This window comes from Seriola aureovittata, chromosome 16, assembly GCF_021018895.1.
Source record: "Seriola aureovittata isolate HTS-2021-v1 ecotype China chromosome 16, ASM2101889v1, whole genome shotgun sequence".
Classification (NCBI taxonomy): domain Eukaryota; kingdom Metazoa; phylum Chordata; class Actinopteri; order Carangiformes; family Carangidae; genus Seriola; species Seriola aureovittata.
In genome coordinates this window covers 25463620-25483165 of record NC_079379.1, presented here as the reverse complement: position 1 = coordinate 25483165, position 19546 = coordinate 25463620, and the positions used below count along the sequence as shown (strand labels likewise).

Below are 19546 nucleotides of genomic sequence, written 5' to 3'. Positions count from 1 at the left end.
CATGACGGAGCAGCCCGTGACATTACATTAGGTCTGTGTCAGTTAATTAGACCGTCAGATCAATACATCCTCATTAAAACACAGGCAGGGCTTTAAAACCGCCGGGGAGATCCGACTTTGCCGGAGCTGTAGGTGAAAACTAAACTGATGGTACGGGTTCGAACATGGCCGACCTTCTGCAGGAACAGCACCAGGATGGGGATGAGCGCCGCTCTCTCCTGCTCCAGGGTGAAGAGAGATCGTGGCGTTCGGACAAACAGCTTGGTGTGACCGTACGCCACGTCGTCCTGGAAACCGTGCTGGGTGACGATAGCCTCCACGGCCTCCCGGTCTGAGGCCATCAGGTGGTTCGGCCAGGTGTACTCGCACGTCATTTTATACCTGCAGAACAGGAGGAGAAATCAGTGTGATCGGTTTCTCTACCTTCATCTATGGAAGGAACAGATCCTAAAATCACTCTTGTTGCCGTCTCTGTAAAAGTCACTGGTTGTATTTAAAGGAGCTCGTTTACACACAATCACTGTGTTAATCACAGCAGCAGCTGTCTCACGTCTCTCATGGGACAGGACAGTATGAGTGTCGGCTCATGTGTTTTTGGAGCTTGACCCATATTAAGGACTTCCTGCTCGTCTGCATTCATTTTCTTTTACAATCACACTTTCTTCTTCTTCAGCTTTAATCTGAAAACAACTCGAGGGAAGAATCTGGTTTCACTTCATTTGTAAATTTTCTTTTACCAAGAAAAGGATCTAGTTTGTTGTTTCCGTTCTCCCAGTCGGCCAGAAAAGATCACACGCAACATTGTTCTCCACTGTTACACTTGTTCACTTCTCCAACTGCATCGTGGGTAAGATGATGTAAACATCTGCTTCAGTAATTTAAAGTATCTCTGTGTGAAACTGAGCAGCTGCTTCCTCACAGAGGAGTTTACTACAGAGAGAAAGTCGGCGTCTTACCGCTGCAGGAAGCGAGCGTAGGGCTGCCTGTAGGCGAAGCCCGCTCTGCGCACCATCACGTTCTCCAGCAGGCCGAGGTACGCCACCTGGTGCTGACAGCGGGCGTCGTCAAACAGCACCGGAGACTTCATCTCGTTGGGTTTGATGCATCTCACGTAGTACGGCTCCTGGAAGACAGAGCGACAGCTGATCATTACCCCACAGTGACTCCTCCACTGAGCCGCGATGATGCTCCCGATGACAGGAGTCAGACTCCTGAACACACCTGCAGCGCCGACATTGATCTTCATACATGTTAATATGAGCTGATATCAGCTGATCACATATCTGTGTTTAGTAGAAAGAGCATGTGACATGGTCTGGATGAAGATTCAAATTCAAATTTAATGACTTGACTATATTTTTCACTACTTTCTGACATTTACAGACGAAACTATTGATCGACTAATGAGGAAAATAACTGATTGATTGTCAATGAAAACAAACACAGTTGCAAAATGAACAAAGAATTACAGTAAAGAGGTTGGTAACTGAATTTGAATAAAGACATGTCTTCATGCTTTACTGGAGCTTGTTTCATGAAAAGCAAATATCAAGAGTAATGGAGGAATATTTCAACATAAGAAAACATGTTATTAGCTCGCAGGTGTATTCACTGTATTTGAGTCTAATATTACACGTGAATACAGTGAAAGTTTTATCTTCTTCACTTTAATTCAGGATTTTATGTTTGAGGACATATTTTTTCATGATATCATCAGGACAAAGTTCCTCATGTTTTTATCAGTGTGTTCGAGTTCAGTGACCTTAATCAGACTCCGAATATTTGTGAGCAGCTGAGCCTCACAACACATCCTGTACGTCAGCACACCTTCACACTGATCCCAACTGTTCCTGCGTCTCTCTCCGTCCACCGAAGATGAACACGGCGGAACAAAGTGAGCACTTTCTGAGGTCGGCCGTCATACCAATGATGCATGCGCATGTGTGCCCCGAGTTTCACCTCGGCTCAGCAGAGATTTGAGAAGCGAGTCGGTAAATGGATGCGAGGATAAATGAGGCGGGAAGACTGGGCCCAGGTGCTCCTGAAGAGCAGCAGCGAAACACAATGTGACCTGAAGGAAGAGAAACAGCTGCCAGGGGAGTTTCCTTCATTTTACCTCAGTCACACCGAGACCAGACGCTACAGCAGTGGGCCGACAGCGGGCCGACAGCGGGCCGACAGCGGGCCGACAGCGGGCCGACAGCGGGCCATCCCAACATAACAGCAGGAAATGTCAGACTTCAGTCAGTGAGATGAGGCCAGGAGAGGTGAGCAGCTCATCCTGTGGTTGACTACCAGCTCCTCCTCCTCCTCCTCCTCCTCCTCCCTCCTCCTCCTCTTCCCTCCTCCTCCTCCTCTCCTCCCTCCTCCTCTTCCCTCCTCCTCCTCCTCCTCCTCCTCCCTCCTCCTCCTCCCTCCTCCTCCTCCTCCCTCCTCCTCCTCCCTCCTCCTCCTCCTCCTCTTCCCACCTCCTCCTCCAGCAAGAGGAGGAAACCTACAGAAAGTGTTCCTCTCTGACACCATGAGAGCTCTATAGTTTGATGCACAGTGACGAAGTGTCATTCAGGTTTACCCTGGTGCAGAGCGCCGCCCTGTTGGTCACAGCAGAGGACGCTGAGCTAAGACCTACTAACACAAACACACTCGAATACATTCAATCTGACACACGCGCTGTCCGACAGAGACAAAAGATAAGCTTCATACTCGGGCAAACTGAGAAAATAACGTTTGAGCTTTGGACCATAAATAATTAAAATCAGGTTTATTTTATGAGACAAATGAGTTGAAATGGACACGAAAGCTAAGAGAACGATATTGTTCTGTTAGAATGGACTATCAACGCCTCCCTCTAAGAAAGATCTGTATTTATTTCTAAGGGTATGGGGTCGTATGTCAGGCACCGTTCTGTTCTGTGAATACAGAGTGGAGTATCTTCATCTTTGAAGATCTACGTCATACAGTAATTTGACCTTCTCAGCTGTTACTGTCACCATTAGGTAAGAGAAATTAAAGATGACACCTACCACTTCCCCCTCAGTTCAAGAGATGGGAACAGGAAGTCGATCATGAGCCAATATAACTGACCTTGCACGCTAGTTTATCCACCAAGGCCACAATGGAGTTCTTGAAGAGGGTGGCGGCAGTCAGGGGTCTTTTGGTGACCTCAGTGATGCTCAGCTGACCATCTGGCCACATCTCCTTCAGGACTGGGTCGGCACTACGAGAGAGAGAGAGAGAGAGAGAGAGAGAGAGAGAGAGAGAGAGAGAGAGAGAGAGAGAGGAGAGAGAGAGAGGGGGGGGGAGAGAGAGAGAGAGAGAGAGAGAGAGAGAGAGAGAGAGGAGAGAGAGAGAGAGAGAGAGAGAGAGAGAGAGAGGGAGGAGAGAGAGAGAGAGAGAGAGAGAGAGAGAGAGAGAGGATGCTGTTAACTAGGTCAGCAAGAGGAAAGTGTTTCATACAGGTAACCCAGTTCCTGAGTGTCAGTGACGACTGTGTCTCTTCTACCTGTTGAACATGAGCCGCTTGAAATCCTGGAAGAGAAGGTCCTTGTTCTTGTCCAAGAAACCCTCCACAGAATATCTGCAAGACACAGAGGGGGGGGGGGCAAAGAGAGAGAGTGAGACAGAGACAGTGAGGGGGGGCAAAGAGAGAGAGTGAGACAGAGACAGTGAGGGGGGGGGGCAAAAACAGAGAGTGAGACAGAGACAGTGGGCGGGGGCAAAGACAGAGAGTGAGACAGTGAGGGGGGGGGGTGACCTGCTGGTCCACCAGCTGCAGGTCAGTGAGGCTCAGCTGCATCAGGCTGCTGCAGTGTGAGTGTTGCCTTCAGCACTAACTCAGACTGAGTGTTTCATATTAAATCTACTTCCTGTTTATGGAAACACAAACTGAGCATATTAAACCACACCCTCTCTTCACTGAGGTCACAACCACAAAGTCCTGCCTTTAAAACCTGCAGCTGAAGCTAGTTTTACTTTATATACAGTTGTTTTAGTCAGGTGGTTCCCAACCTGCGGATCCGGCCCCATCAACGTGTCACGAGATAAATGTTGGGGGCCGTGAGAAGAAAAACCTGATTACAGAAATCTATATTTCATTTTGTTTACACTTTTCTCTAATCTTTGCTTTTTAGAGAAATGTTGTAAAATGGAAAATGGAAACATTTATTAAAAAGACACATTGCCAATGTCTTTACGTGAGATTAATTTGTCTTTTTAAAATTTTAATATTAATTATTATATAACAGAACTGTTTCACAGTGAATTGATGTGTGTGGATTTCTATTCTGTGTTGTACCCGGGCTGAGGTGGTTGGTTGCCGGGTTACAGCTGATCCTGTGTAAGATGGCTCCTTTAGCCTGATGAACATCATGAATAAGTCGTTATTAAAGCGAGACAGTGTGATCATCCTGCTCCTACACACCCGCCTCCCTGAACAGATGTGCGATGTGTCTCATTGTATCGTACAGAGCTGTAATGCGTTCACTTGAGAGAAATAAGTTTGCCCAGCTCTTGTACGTTGTTCAGTATTTACAGTCTGTGTAAAATTCAAAGGAAACCTCCAGACTTTCCTGACGTACAGGAGCGGATTAATTAATTAGTTAATTGATTAAAAGCACTTTGTTACTTTCCACCACGGCAGTAGCTCCCACTGTCCTGCACCCCCCCCCCCCCGTGGCAAACACACATCCCAATGTAAAAACACACAGAGCATGTCACATGTGGCCCTGTCTGTGACCGTGTCCTCGGCTGTCACATCTGGAGGCAGAGAAGAGAGGCTGGCTGTGACACATGTGTCCCCTTGGCTCACGGGCGCCAAGACCACCTGACCAGATTCTGGGAAGCTCGCCGAAGGGAGACAGAGTGTGAAAGGATGAGAGAGAGCAATCAGAGCACACAACAACAACACTCATACACAAGTACAGGACAGACAGGAGAGGACACGCAGAGACAAAGACAGCAGAGCTCCAGAGACCAGGGGAGGCTTCAGAGGAGAGTTTATCTAAGTGAAGACCGAGGGTGGTGGAGGGGACGAGCTCACAGATCTCTGGGATATAAAGTTGTGCAGTAAGCGAAGGTGATATATGTGGCGGCGGCTCAAAGTGCTGCATGTGCAGCTGGAAGACTGCAGGGAATTTAAAATGAGTCAGGTGAGGGAGGCAGAACAGAGGGAGGAGAGAGAGAGGAAACAGGATGAGGGAAGAGAGAGAGGAGGAGGGAGTGAAGTAGGTCAAAGCTGTGAAAGTGGAGGGGGGGGGGGCGAGGGTATATTTAGCCACAGTAAGGATAGACTGGGATGGGATGGGACAGGGGATGATGGGGGGCCAGCGCCACCAGGAAGAGATGTACAGGGGGTGACAGCTCAGCTGGAGCGACCCTGATGTGGCCCCGAGACGGGCCGAGGCCGGGTGACGGGGACACGCAGCGACAGGGACAATCATCTGTCATTACCAATGCAGCTCTGACACACACACACACACACACACACAGACACACACACACACAGACACACACACACACACACACACACACACACACACACACACACACACACACACACACACAGACACACACACACACACACACAGACACACACAGACACAGACACACACAGACACACACAGACACAGACACACACACACACACACACACACACACACACACAGACACACACACACACAGACACACACACACACCACACAGACACACACACACACACACACACACACACACACACAGACACACACACACAGACACACACACACACACACACACACACACAGACACACACACACAGACACACACACACAGACACACACACACACACACACACAGCCCGTCATGTTAACGTTGGCAGTGGTGGAATGTAACCAAGTATTTAAACCAATAACAAGGTCGGACCCGAACCGTCATGGCTTGGACGAAGCCCTCGCAGCACCAGGTGAGCACCAGGTGAGCATCAGGTGAGCACCAGGTGAGCACCAGGTGAGCATCAGGTGAGCACCAGGTGAGCACCAGGTGAGCACCAGGTGAGCACCAGGTGAGCACCAGGTGAGCACCAGGTGAGCATCAGGTGAGCACATGAAACAACATTATCATTCATTTAGACTCGTGTCTGTGCCCGCCTTCAAATGTGTCCTTCTTTTCCTCCAACAGGTGGTTCCTACTTGGTCCAAACTATCCCAAGATCCATTGCAAACACCACTGACAGAGTCTGAGGGTCACGCTGTTAAATGTCAGAGTTTCAGTTCAACGCTTCAACCGTTAAAACCAGGAAACTGAAACTAAAAGATTTGGTGAAAAAAGGGATGTGACACTTTGCAACACAACCTTAAGGTAAGGAAAGGAAAGGTAAGGAAAGGTAAGGGAAGGTAAGGAAAGGAAAGGTAAGGAAAGGAAAGGAAAGGAAAGGAAAGGAAAGGAAAGGAAAGGAAAGGAAAGGTAAGGAAAGGTAAGGAAAGGAAAGGAAAGGAAAGGAAAGGAAAGGAAAGGAAACACGTTGGTAGGTAAGGAAAGGAAAGGAAAGGAAAGGTAAGGAAAGGAAAGGAAAGGAAAGGAAAGGAAAGGAAACACGTTGGTAGGTAAGGAAAGGAAAGGTAAGGAAAGGAAAGGAAAGGTAAGGTAAGGAAAGGAAAGGAAAGGAAAGGAAAGGAAAGGAAAGGAAAGGAAAGGAAAGGAAAGGAAACACGTTGGTAGGTAAGGAAAGGAAAGGTAAGGAAAGGAAAGGAAAGGTAAGGAAAGGTAAGGTAAGGTAAGGTAAGGAAAGGAAAGGAAAGGAAAGGAAAGGAAAGGTTAGGTAAGGTAAGGAAAGGAAAGGAAAGGAAAGGTAAGGGAAGGAAAGGAAAGGAAAGGAAAGGAAAGGTAAGGAAAGGTAAGGAAAGGAAAGGTAAGGAAAGGTTAGGTAAGGAAAGGAAAGGAAAGGAAAGGTAAGGTAAGGTAAGGTAAGGTAAGGAAAGGTAAGGTAAGGAAAGGAAAGGAAAGGAAAGGTAAGGTAAGGAAAGGAAAGGAAAGGTAAGGTAAGGAAAGGTAAGGTAAGGAAAGGAAAGGAAAGAAAGGAAAGGTAAGAAAGGAAAGGTAAGGTAAGGTAAGGTAGGAAAGGAAAGGAAAGGTAAGGTAAGGAAAGGTAAGGTAAGGAAAGGAAAGGAAAGGTAAGGAAAGGAAAGGAAAGGTAAGGTAAGGTAAGGTAAGGAAAGGAAAGGAAAGGTAAGGTAAGGTAAGGAAAGGTAAGGAAAGGAAAGGAAAGGTAAGGAAAGGAAAGGAAAGGTAAGGAAAGGTAAGGTAAGGAAAGGAAAGGAAAGGTAAGGAAAGGTAAGGTAAGGTAAGGAAAGGAAAGGTAAGGTAAGGTAAGGTAAGGTAAGGTAAGGTAAGGTAAGGTAAGGAAAGGAAAGGAAAGGTAAGGTAAGGTAAGGTAAGGAAAGGTAAGGTAAGGTAAGGTAAGGTAAGGTAAGGAAAGGAAAGGAAAGGTAAGGTAAGGTAAGGAAAGGTAAGGTAAGGTAAGGTAAGGAAAGGTAAGGGAAGGAAAGGAAAGGAAAGGAAAGGAAAGGTAAGGTAAGGTAAGGAAAGGTAAGGGAAGGTTAAAGGAGCTTGTAATGGAGTATTGGACCAGCGTGGCGTTGGCTCTTTCGCTGGCTGATGAAGCAGAGATCTGCTCGTTGCTGATGAAGGAGGAAACACACGTTGCAGTGATGGTCTGGGATCTGGAGCGTCCAACATGGATGAGATTGCTCGGTGTTTGGGTGCGTGTTCGACATCGTGTTAGCCTGGATTTCCCTGAGTCAAAGACCCTCAGTAAACCCTCCTCCAGCTCTCCTTGATTACTGCTGCTGCTACATCTCACTGAGCCAAAACTGTCTCATCAGCTGGCTCCATCCCTCCTCCCCCTCCCCCTCCTCCTCCTTTCGTGTTCCCTTGACATATTAATGTCCTTCCCCTCTCTAGATTGAGGGCAGGACACGTGAGCACCAGGGATCTTCTGCAAACCAAAGCCACGGCGGGTGACTGCTGACTGCTGGCCTCATCTGGACACGGTTAAATCCAGTGAACACATCAGAGAAGTGGAGCACAAACTGTTTCATCTCTACTCAGTCCATCACAAACCAAACCACCACTGAAATAATATTGTATTTTCAGAATAAGATCAAAGCTAAAAAAGCGCTGACAGGTATTTTCATATATATCAATTTTCCAGCAGTACATGTGATTTATAATAAAATAACTTATCTGTAACGTGTCGACCTCCACAGGCAAAACTGACCAAGATGATCTTTATAAACATCATCGTGATTTAAAATTAAAAGGGTGAAAGGGGTAAACCTGAATCCTGCCGCTGTTTTTAAGGAAAACATCTTTCATTTTAATTGACATTTACATCTGAGACGTCTTTCCTTTCCAAACGTCCCACCTGAGCTGTTCTTCCAACACGTGCAGTAAAATGAATTAATCTCATGCGAAACATCTTGATCACTCGATCTGTGACACCTGTCGGAAAATAGACCGAGGGATTCAAGGTGTCACTGTCCATCTCCTCTGTGTGTGTGTGTGTGTGTGTGTGTGTGTGTGTGTGTGTGTGTGTGTGTGTGAGTGTTGCTATCATAGTTATCATACATCACACATTCATTAGGATGTGATGAAACCAAAACCTCATTAAAGGAAAGAAAAACATTAAGACTGAGATCTGGTTGTGAGCAGTAATCTGTCTCTGTGGATCACTGGGGCTCCTCTGCGACTCACACACCGACCTCTTCAGAGGATTACAGGTTTACACTTTTGAACTCTGCACAACATCCTGTCACTTTTTCAGCTCAGACGATTATAACAAAGTGTGTGAATGTGAGAGCGACTCACGTGACGTCTCCGGCATAGTGACGGATCCTGAAGTGTTTCTGAAACTCCATGGTTTTATCAGTGGGGCTGAGCTGGAGACAGGGAGGGACACAGTGAGGCACAGCAACAGGAAATATCAACTTTTATCTAGTTAAATGTAAATGACAAACAGGTACAGGGTGCAGATGTCAGCTGTAGGAGGAAGACATGAAGGCTGCATTTACAACACTGGAGAAACTCTGCCCTCTACTGACAACAACACACACCTGCACCTGAGTCAGAGGAACTGCAGGGAACACCAGGCTTCTCTTCTCATTCGATATTATAAGTCAAAATCAAACCAGAAAGACATCTGAGAACAAATGTTTTTGACTTTATCTTTTTATATCTGCACAAAAAATATATTTTGAGTGGTCAAGCCAAAGTTGGACAGAAGGCTTAAATTTTCACCAGTCACATAAATCCAAATAAAAGCCTTTGTTTTTAGTCGTTCACCTCTGAACAGAACGTCTCATTTCTGTCGGCAGGTTGATTTTGTGATGATTCACAGTCCAACTTTCCTCCACTTAAAGGTACAGAACAGTTTCTTTGAGATTTTAACAGATCGATCTCAAACGTTAACAACTGTGTTTCTGGCGGAAACAGAGATTTCTTCATTTTGTGTTTCAGAGTTACTGTAAGTGTGAGGAGGATATGTCAACAACCAATCACCACTTCCTACTCAGTGAAGGCAGAGATCCCTTTTTCATCAAGAACATTTCTTCTGAGTTTCATGCTGAGCAGTTAATGACAGCAGGGAGTGTTTTTATTAATGAGCAGCAGATTCAGCGTTAGTGTTGAATAATGGCCAGAAGTGTCTTTACAGGACATTATGATGTCACAGGGAAGTTGACCTTTGACCTTCAGGATATAAAATGTCAATTTATCCTTTTACAGATTTGAGTTAAACTGTGTCATAACTAGTGAATGAATCTGTGATGAAATTCTCTCTGGGCGTTCCAGATATATCGCATTCACAAGAACATGAGATCATCGTGACCTTGACCTTTGACATTTGACCACCAAAATCTAATCAGTTCATCCTTGACCGCCACTTTATGAATCAAAGCGTAGGAGTGAAGGAGGACGAGTTTTCCAACCTTCCAGCTACTGAGAGAGATTGAGCTTCACTGGGAACAACAGAGTCGTATGAGGAGACATTAAGCTGACAGACGATGATGTCATCTGTCCTCACCTTGCGGGAGGTGTAGTGGGGGTGCTGGGCCAGTTTGGTGTCCATGCTGTCCAGGCAGACGGTGTCAGTGACGTTACCCACAGTGAGGCAGGCCTCGTCCAGGATGGAGATGATGCCCTTGTGCGGCTGCTCCACAAGGTCGACGATGATCTGGTTGTTGAAGTAGTCGATCTGTGACATCACAGAGAAATGGGCCGATGTTTATCAATCAGGTGGTTACTCAGGTTACCGTGTGTGAGTGTGTGTGTGTGTGTGTGTGTGTGTGTGTGCATGTCCTGTGTGTCGGGGTCTGTTCCAGGTGCATGTTGTAAATGACATCATAGTGCTTCACACACAAACTGTTTTCCTCTCACATGTGTGGCAGCAGTTTATCAGGAACACCAACTCTACAACAAATCCTCCTTCACGAAGCTGCTCGTCATCAGTTCTTATTGAAACTGTGTTAAAGAGATGAACATGTTTGTAACCTGGACGTCAGGTGTGTCACTGTCTGTGTGTGTCTCTCACATGTTGCCAGGTGATGCCCTCCCTCTGGTATTCTCCTTGTTCCTGTCGGAGGATCAGCTCGATGAAAAGCTGCTGCAGCTTCTCGTTGCAGTAGTTGATGCAGAACTGTTCGAAACTGTCCGACAGCAGAGGAACACAACAGTTGAGCAACATCGCCGACAGTGACTGACTTCACTTCATTAGAAAAAAGAAACTCAGGACGTTTCACAAGACCTGTTGTTATCAAAGATCTCAAAGCCGTAGATATCCAGCACGCCGATGACGGTGTTTTTCCCATGAAGCACTGGGTTGTAGTCTTTCACTTCGATGACACTGTTGATGCGGCCAACGATCCAGCCGAAGAGTCTTTCATACAGAGCCTGCAGCGAGAAGAGAGAGAGAGTTTAATAAACTAAAACTAGAGTCACCTGCTCGTGCTCGTATCCCTCCGCCACTCACACTAGTTCCAGGTCACTTCCTGTTCATCCAGAGTCAAAGAAAAGTGAAACGTGTGTGTGAAATTTTCGTCATCGTTGCTGTGAAGTCTTGAGTAACGGCTAATAAGTGTTTTGTGAGGTCACACTGACCTTTGACCTTTAGCCACCAAAATCTATTCAGTCCATCATTGAGTCTAGGTGCATGTGCCAAATGTGAAGGGATTCCCTTGAGGAGTTCTCCAGATGTTACGTTCACGAGGCTAAAATCATGTTTTGTGAGGTCCCTGTGACCTTGACCTTTGACCCCGACAATCTAAGCAGTTAATCCTTGAGTCCAGGTGAATGTTTGTTCCTTCAAGGCGTTACTGAGACATCACGTCCACGAGAAAGAGACGGACGGCTCTGACTGTCGCCGGCGCGGAGGAATGATAATGTGACAAGTGTGAAAATCAGAGAAACATGTTACCATGACGATGTTAACATCATCATCACCCGCTGAAAAACGATTCATCTGTATAAACCACACATCTCATCCTGATCAGCTGCTGAGTGACAGTAACCCAGCAGAACCAGGGATCAGCACCTTGGCGAAGGCGTCCCGTCCGAAGCAGGCCTGCTGCTCTGTGTGGCCCTTCTCGATCACCTCGCCGCCCCCGGTGGCCACGGTGCGGTACAGCAGCGTCTTACTGACGCTCTCCGGGTCTGTGGCCGTCAGCTCAGCGATGTGGTTCACGGCCTCCAGACCCACGATCTGAACACTCTCACCATCGCTCTCAAACTGCACGTTTCCCTGGAAACAGACCAACGCACTTCATTATAGAAACATGAGCTCAAGACATTATGATGGTAAAAATATTCTTTACCTATATTTATTTAACATTCTTATACTATAATTTTAATGGTTTCCTACTTTAACAAACCATATATTCTGTACGTTACCAGCAGCAGAATGGAGGCCAGGATCTGATAAATGGAGGTAATCTCCTCTTCGGAGAAGCCGATCACTTCCAGCGCGCTCATCACGGCTCTGTGGCTCGACCGGTCGTTGTTGGACGTCTGAAGAAAGAGTTTATAAGAAAAGGATCAGAGAGAAAAAACCACCTGAGGATCTTTATTATCTTCCTCTGACGCAGGTGATGAACTCACGGTTGTTGCAGCTCCCTCTCTGGTGTACACATACTCAGCAGGATCATTGTGCAGGTGAAATGCCTGCAGTGTTTCCTCTGAGCCTCCACGCAGTAACTACACAAACACAACACACACACCGGTTACCGAACATTACCACTGAATGGAGTTCAAAGACTTCAGTGAGCAGTTAGTGAAACGTCGTTGTCGTATGTTTTGTAGCAGAAGCACAGACGAGACTTCACCTGGTAAAACGAGTGGAAGTTCCTCTCCCCGTCCTGCTGCTGGACCACCCTGGACTTAAACAGGAGGACAGACACTAATCAAACATCCATCCTCAGACACTCTGACACTGGTAATAAATACCATAATTATTATTATAGGTTCCAGTTCTTTTTGAAGGTGAAGTGGTGTTTGTTGAACAGTTGTCTGACTTTAGCTTTTGCTCCACCCCCAAGAGAGGAGTGTTAGCTTGACTCAAAGCAACACACAGGAGGCAGAGAAAATCAGCCTCTAGGAAAACAAGAAAACTCATTTGTATTAAGCTAAATAACTGAATAGATGTGATCAGTCATTCACGTGATATTCTGTGGCAACAGAAGGCAAATATCAGCGCTCCAAACACGTCTTAAATAAAAAGTGAAAGAAACTCGACCGTCTCCTTCACGTGTCAACCACAGAAATGTCCCTGAGCTTTCTGAGCTTTGGTACGAGATAAAATAAAAGCCTGAAGAAGAAGTAGAGAAACAGGGCGACAAGCTTCGTCCACAGAGATCTGAGGAGGTCTGAGGCCGGCTGCAAAAAACACCTTCAGTTTTCCGCCCAAGTCCGACACTTCAGGTTTCATTTCTCCTCAGCTGAGGGAGTTACTTAAGGTTGTTGCAGAGAATCTCTTAAAAGGTTTCCTTTGTTAAGGAAAAATGTGGAGGCATTTACAGCAGTGAAATCCTACTGTTTCCATGGAGACTGTTGATTTGTGATACCTGTGACCTCATCCTCCAGATGTTTTGAGGAGAATGTGTTTAGAGCAACAGTTTAACCGACTTTAAGTGATTCCTGAAGTACAACACTAAGATAAGGACACAATCTTAAACACTTAAGTGAACATTTTAAGGAAACGTTGAGGAGAAGGGTTAAGGGTATTTTGTGCAACTGTTTTTATTTTAAGGAAAATCTTAACTTCAGGTGTTTTGTGCAGCCGGCTCCAGGCGCCTCGATCAGACATGCCGAGGTGCAGTGAAGCTGTTGTGACCCAACACCTGCCTGAGACATGTCATGTTTGGTTGGTCTGTGTGTTGTTGGTGTTTTAAACAGATGAAAATGTTTCCCATCTCCACAAGAGCTGCAGCTGAGAAATATGAACGTGACCTCACGCAGACAAAGACACAGCACCAAGAAACATCCGCAACCAATGGCCAGTTATCACCGGCTCCTTTTCCAGCGGCGCGTCTCTACTTCACTTGTTTTTTTCCCTCAACACAAACGCTTCGATCTTTCCTGTTCCAGGAGAAACAGCTTGGAGACAGCGAGGTTATTTCTGCCCTGTGACAGTGAATCATGGCTTCACCATCCTTCACACCGACTCCGAGTGCCAGACAGTTCTTTAACACAGCGAATAAATGCAGCAGCATCGAGTCCCCCCAGGTGAGCCATTCATTAACACACAGCGCCGACTTCACAGACACATCTATTCATGGATGTTCCCTCACACCTCTTTGTCATCACCTCATGAAACATTCATGTTCAGGAGAAAAGATGTTATTAACAAAAACTAAACGAGCAGACCTTCCCTGTGGAGCTGAGCTCATTGTGTCCCAGAACGTAACTCCTGTGTTTGTGTTTACTGTGAAGGCCTCCATCATCCTGCCCACCCCCCCTCACCTTCTCCAGCAGGTAGTTGTTGATGTGTCCTCCAGTGGGATCGCCGTTGAAGTTGAAGTTGATGTCCATGTACTTGCCGAAGCGGCTGGAGTTGTCGTTGCGGTTTGTCTTGGCGTTCCCGAAGGCCTCCAGCACACAGTTGGACTTGAGCAGCACATTTTTCACACTGATTCATCACAGTGTCGATGGAAACATGTGAGAAACAGCCAGGAGGGAGGTGAGGATGAGGAGGGAGGAAGGAGTCAGAGGAGAAGAGGAGAGTGAGATGATTTATGGCAACATCAATTTCTCATGATCCAATTATTTATTTGTGTTGGAGTTGAGAATAAAACCCAGCAGGCTCGACATTTCAGTTTATAGTTCTGTCTTAACGGATCCTATATTAGTTCATATTACTCGTAAATAAATGATCAATAATTAATCTTAACCTTCAGATCATAGCACCTCTCACCTCTCCACCTCCGCCCTCTGGCTTGGGTTTGTGATGGCTGCGATATACTGCATGATGTATTTACTGGCTTCTGTTTTTCCTGCTCCACTCTCTCCTGAAGTGACAACAACACACAACAATTTCACAACTCTGATGAAAAGATAACTGCAGCTGCATTTCACAATATTTCACAACGTCTCTCATGAAGACAGTGAAGGTGGCATCGCAGCGACGAGAACCTGAACACAACTCCATTCTTCTGTTGACGATGCAGACGCATACTGTGTGATTATAGAGTAACATAAAGACAGGAATACAATATTAATACAGTTACAAGCAGCATCAGAGTGTGATGTTTGTTTTACTGCATGTTCTTAGTGTTTTGCTTGTTTCATCTGCTTTTACAACATTTTGCTTTTTGTTGGATTTTGGTTTTCAGCTCCTGACTGGACTTGTTCTCCAGTTTTTGACCAGACCACCTCAACTCGAAAACATTTGTTCTACTTTTTGTTTGATAAATCTCTGAACTACATTTCCCTCTCTGTTGTCTGCATTTGGTCCTTTCCCCTGAATCTTAGCACCAGCTTTGACACATTCCTGCTAAACTATCGATTTGATGTTGGCAGCTCACACCTAGCAGGACTATGGCTCATGTGGTGAAGTGAAGAGAGTGTGAACGAGGCTGACCTGATATGACGATGCAGGTGTCTTTGGCCCTTCTCTTCATGGCCTTGTAGGCAGCATCAGACACTGCGTACAGGTGAGGAGGGTTTTCATACAGTTCCCGGCCCCGGTACGCATCAATGTTGTCTTTGCCATAAATGTCCATTTGTCTGTAAGGGTTAACAGAGACGACCACTTCTCCGATGAAGGTGTAGATTCGACCCTTCTCAAACCTGTGCACACAAGACACAATCCCACACCATGATGGATTACAACTGATCACATACATGTGCAAATATCACTCATGTGTCTTCTACATATTTATGATTTATTCACTTGCTAATTGAAGGGAGCAAAGAGCAGTTTCCCATGACAGTTTCACACCACCCATGAAAAAACCATCAAGATAAAAGTTCCATTAAAGATCACGCACCTATGTCATATAAAGCTGACAGGAAGTGACACAAGTGTGTGTACTCTGAAAGCAGGAAATGAAACTTGTGGTTCAAAGGGCGTCACAGCCTTGTGTAACCTCTTGTGGGTTTACTTGAGTTGGGAGGGGTAAAAATGTCATGTCACATGGGACAATTGAGCTGTTAAATAAAATGCTACTGAACTTTTTGGTTGCATAGAGCTTAACAAAGCAGTCAGTGTTAGAGACTGAGCAACAGTTAGGTCAGCTTCAACAACAGGTGTCTACTGGGCTCGCTGTCCCAGTTCAGAGGCTGAATCTCCTAACGTGCACACATGTAGGTCTAATACATCATAACAGGACAAGGTTGGGTCAAGGCGAGCTAAGTTAAGAAATGCAGTCTTCTTATTTTAGTCTGAGTTTTGAGGACACGTTCAGTACAGACCTCAGGATCTGAAATCATCCCTTTGTTTACTGGAATTTTCCAACAATCTCTCTCAACTCATTAAAGAAATATTATCTGACCATAGAGTATTAATTTGGGGGGGGGGGGGGGGGGTACAGTAGCTTGCTTAGAGTGAATGTACATCATTATTTCCAACCACTGCTAATACAGTTACTGAGCCTGAGGTAAAACTCCTCCACTCAAACAAAGATGGTGTCTGATATAGAAGCTAATATTAAAAAGGTAGAAGACTAACTAAACCACCACAGACACACAAAGGCTATTGACATGAAATAATAAACTCTATATTAATGTCAAAACGTCTCTTTACAACAACTTATCCTCCACTGTCTCACTGCCCATGAGTTTGATAACATGAGATCATATATGACATTTATACGGGTAATGAAATGACAAGCTGACACTGGAAATGAAAGGGCTTGCTATCAGCTAGCTAACATTAGTTTGCTAAACGGTGACTTGAGGCTAAAATTGGAAACTACGTAACATTAGCGTTCATCCGTCGGTACTTGACACAATCTAATTCAGAAACTCGGACGGAAAGAAAGTAAAGCGTATTAAACCAGCTTGATAGTTAGTTAGTTAGTTAGTTAGCCAAAGTTAGCTAACTGTATTTACCTATAGTGTCTCATTTGCTTGTAGCACTGGATGCTAACCACTGACGAGAGTGACGCAAAGGAGACGTTGTCTCACGTCAAGGTTCAGAAATGGTACGGTCCACTTTAGGGGTGTCTGACGTCAGATCACAAGATTCTTCCAGGCGTGAACATGGGAAATATAATGTGACAGTACAATTACAGCTGAGAAGGAGTTTTATCGCCCCGAACTGTTGTTTTTACCTTTTTTGGTGGGGGTCCCGCCAAAAGTGACCCCCCCCCCCCCCCCCCCCCCCCCCCGGCACAATTTTGATGTACTCATACTTGACTTAACTTTATACCGCTACTCCACTACTTTACTGTAGAAAATATTGTACTTTTTACTCCATTACTTTTTCTGGCAGCTGAAGTTACTAGTTACTTATCAAACTAAGATGTTACAAACAAAACATATGACCAATTAATTATGCATTTTTATAGATGAAACAGTCCAACAGTATATAAAGTACTTTAAATTAGCTCTACCTTGACCAGCTGTAACATTACAATGCTGCTTATCAGTAATAATATTAACAGTATCACATATAAATTATTATAACCCTCAGAAAGGCACCATTATCCCCCATGAGTAGTTTTACTTTGGTTACTTTTGGTTTATTTTTCTTTACTTAAATCTTGAATATATAAAAAAAAATCTTGAATATACTATAAGACTTAATTACAACAGATTACTACTTTTACATTTTACTAAAGTAAAAGTACTGAGTACTTTGTCTGCCACATGCACAGTGAACTTATTCTAACTTCCCACTTTAACGTACACTTAATTGGTCATTTAGATCCTGAAAGCAACATAGGTTTTGGTCTGAAGTAAGTCAGACTCATTTGGGAGTTCAGTTTGATGTGTGGGCGGTGTCAAGAAACATCCCACCCACGAGTTGAGAGACAGTTATCGATGATTATGGCAGCATCAGTCACTGATAAGCTAGTTTAATCTTTTTCAAATGGTTTAATCGCCCCTGAAAGTAGAAACACTGATCTGCCACAATAATTGTGAGGTTTCCCCTGAGTGGGTAAAAAATAGAGAAGTGACCTCAGTGTCCTTCCTGGTAATATACTGAACTGACTGACCAAACACTATAATTATCAGGCCTAGTAACACTAAGTCTGATTGTGCTGTCCTCACCTGGAAGTTACACCTGCTGTATCACATATGTTGATGTCTTGTCCATGAAAACATATTCAGATTTGATATACAGTGTTGATCAATGGTAGTTTTATACATATATACTTCAACCACCAACATTAAATCTGTTGTTCCTTACCCTAAGGTGTCTATGTGAACCAAACTTCATGGACATCAGTTTTAAAGATAACCAGCTGACAGAGACGTGATCATCAGACTAAAACTGGAAAGTAAATGCAAACACACTGAACTGAACTCACAGTAGAGAAAGAAGAGCAAATCATGAACGTGGGATTATATCAGCACCAACTGAAGCAGCAGACAAGTCTGATCAGGCTGTGTGATGAAACTCTAGCTGCATACATTATTTGCCAACCTGTGATGGTAAACAGACGCCAAGCCAGAGTAACTATGTGAACAATGTTAAGTGAGGGCCATCTGCTGTGCACACGTCAGCTGAGAAAGTCTGAATGATTTCCTCTAAATCTAGAGCTTATTTGATATTGGTTGACATTTTGTTGTTTGTCTGCCTCTGCTGATCCCTGGACATAACTGTGATTTCTCAGTTTGAACTGAGGACATGACGCCTCACAGAAGATGCTGAGGAAGTGAGACTGGTCAAGAAGACACTGTCTGGACTCAGAGACGAGTGGCCAGTGAAAAGTCCCGGATCGATACCATCCAAGAGAAGAAAGGTCACAACATGAGATAAATCAACCAAAAGTTCAACTCGGGTTACATGAGACTGGCTGATGTGTTGGCATTAGGCCATGTGCTTCATTTGCTCTACATGTGTAATTTGACGATGAAATCAAATCAACCACAAGTTTATATCTAAACCCCGAGGCTGAGCGGGAAAAGCAAGGTAGGAGAGACTCATGTTTGTTATGTCTCTTTTTCCTTTATCTCTCATCTTTATGTCTCTCAGCCTCCGGCTCTTCAACATCAAGTCATCAATGAGTCAACTCCATATTTCAGTTCTAGTGTAAGAAAGTTTTAAAGTCTAGTATCATGATGGTATTCACTTGTATCTCTTATTCACACTCATTTGAACTTATTTTACAGTCAACTAAACAAAAACATGAAGAAATATAAAGTTGTCCTTCATATATCAGGTATGTATGAAGAGTTACTCTGTCCATCTCTGACACCCAGACGCCGCCACCCTCTTCCCCTCCCTTCCTCCTCTCTAACAGTCTCAGGCCTTACCTCAACTTCAGATTCTCCATAAACTGCTCCATCGTCACCTCGTCCAGGAGCACGAAGTCTGACTTCCCAAACTCCAGGCCCTCCAGCTCCGCCATGCCGGTCTGCTGTGGCTAACCCTAACACAGAAATAAGAGACGAACAAGACGCAGAGGAACAGAGAGCGGCTCAAGGAAGAAGAAAGAGAAGTATGGTCGACTTCTGGTGTTGCTGTGGGCGTGGCGTGTTCTCTGGTGGATTCAAGGGTGTGCTTAGTCAAGTCACCCAGAGCTGTGGTCTACAAGCTACAGCACGTCATCCTGTCAGTCAGCCTGCGCCCTCACGCAAACCTACATAAATAGCAGGAGGCTATCTTTAAAAGCACACAACACTTCTGCATCCTCTTCTGTCTCTCTTCCTGCCACAAGTCCAAGTTTCTAAACTGTCACTACACAGAGTCTGTCTCTCTACAGGACCTCAGTCTTCTGCTTTTCAGCCTTGACTTTTGTGTGAATTTTGTGTATCTCTTCTTCCCAGACACAGGAACCCACATCTGACATTCTGCCAGACAAGAGCAGTTAACCTTGCAAATTTGAGGGTAGAAAATGGCCTTTATCTCCTGGGA

General features: G+C 45.0%; 1 protein-coding gene across 2 annotated transcripts in view; it reads right to left on the bottom strand.

Moving 5' to 3' along the window:
* myo1g (myosin IG) overlaps positions 1 to 19506 on the bottom strand; it is a 40623-nt gene extending 21117 nt beyond the window's left edge. The window contains exons 1-17 of one of the 2 annotated variants that reach the window (XM_056399958.1): positions 18946 to 19089; positions 16573 to 16707; positions 15101 to 15309; positions 14435 to 14528; positions 13984 to 14149; positions 12348 to 12401; positions 12124 to 12219; positions 11917 to 12033; positions 11561 to 11767; positions 10775 to 10920; positions 10562 to 10676; positions 10055 to 10225; positions 8842 to 8912; positions 3503 to 3577; positions 3085 to 3217; positions 957 to 1123; positions 174 to 381 (exon numbers count right to left, since the gene is read on the bottom strand). In XM_056399958.1, the coding sequence (XP_056255933.1) occupies positions 174 to 381; positions 957 to 1123; positions 3085 to 3217; positions 3503 to 3577; positions 8842 to 8912; positions 10055 to 10225; positions 10562 to 10676; positions 10775 to 10920; positions 11561 to 11767; positions 11917 to 12033; positions 12124 to 12219; positions 12348 to 12401; positions 13984 to 14149; positions 14435 to 14528; positions 15101 to 15309; positions 16573 to 16586 (2043 nt within the window). In that variant the 5' untranslated portion in view covers positions 16587 to 16707; positions 18946 to 19089. Of the gene's footprint in view, positions 1 to 173; positions 382 to 956; positions 1124 to 3084; positions 3218 to 3502; positions 3578 to 8841; positions 8913 to 10054; positions 10226 to 10561; positions 10677 to 10774; positions 10921 to 11560; positions 11768 to 11916; positions 12034 to 12123; positions 12220 to 12347; positions 12402 to 13983; positions 14150 to 14434; positions 14529 to 15100; positions 15310 to 16572; positions 16708 to 18945 lie in introns of both variants that reach the window. The other variant, XM_056399957.1, reaches the window with a different exon arrangement.
* Positions 19507 to 19546: the final 40 nt, after the last annotated feature.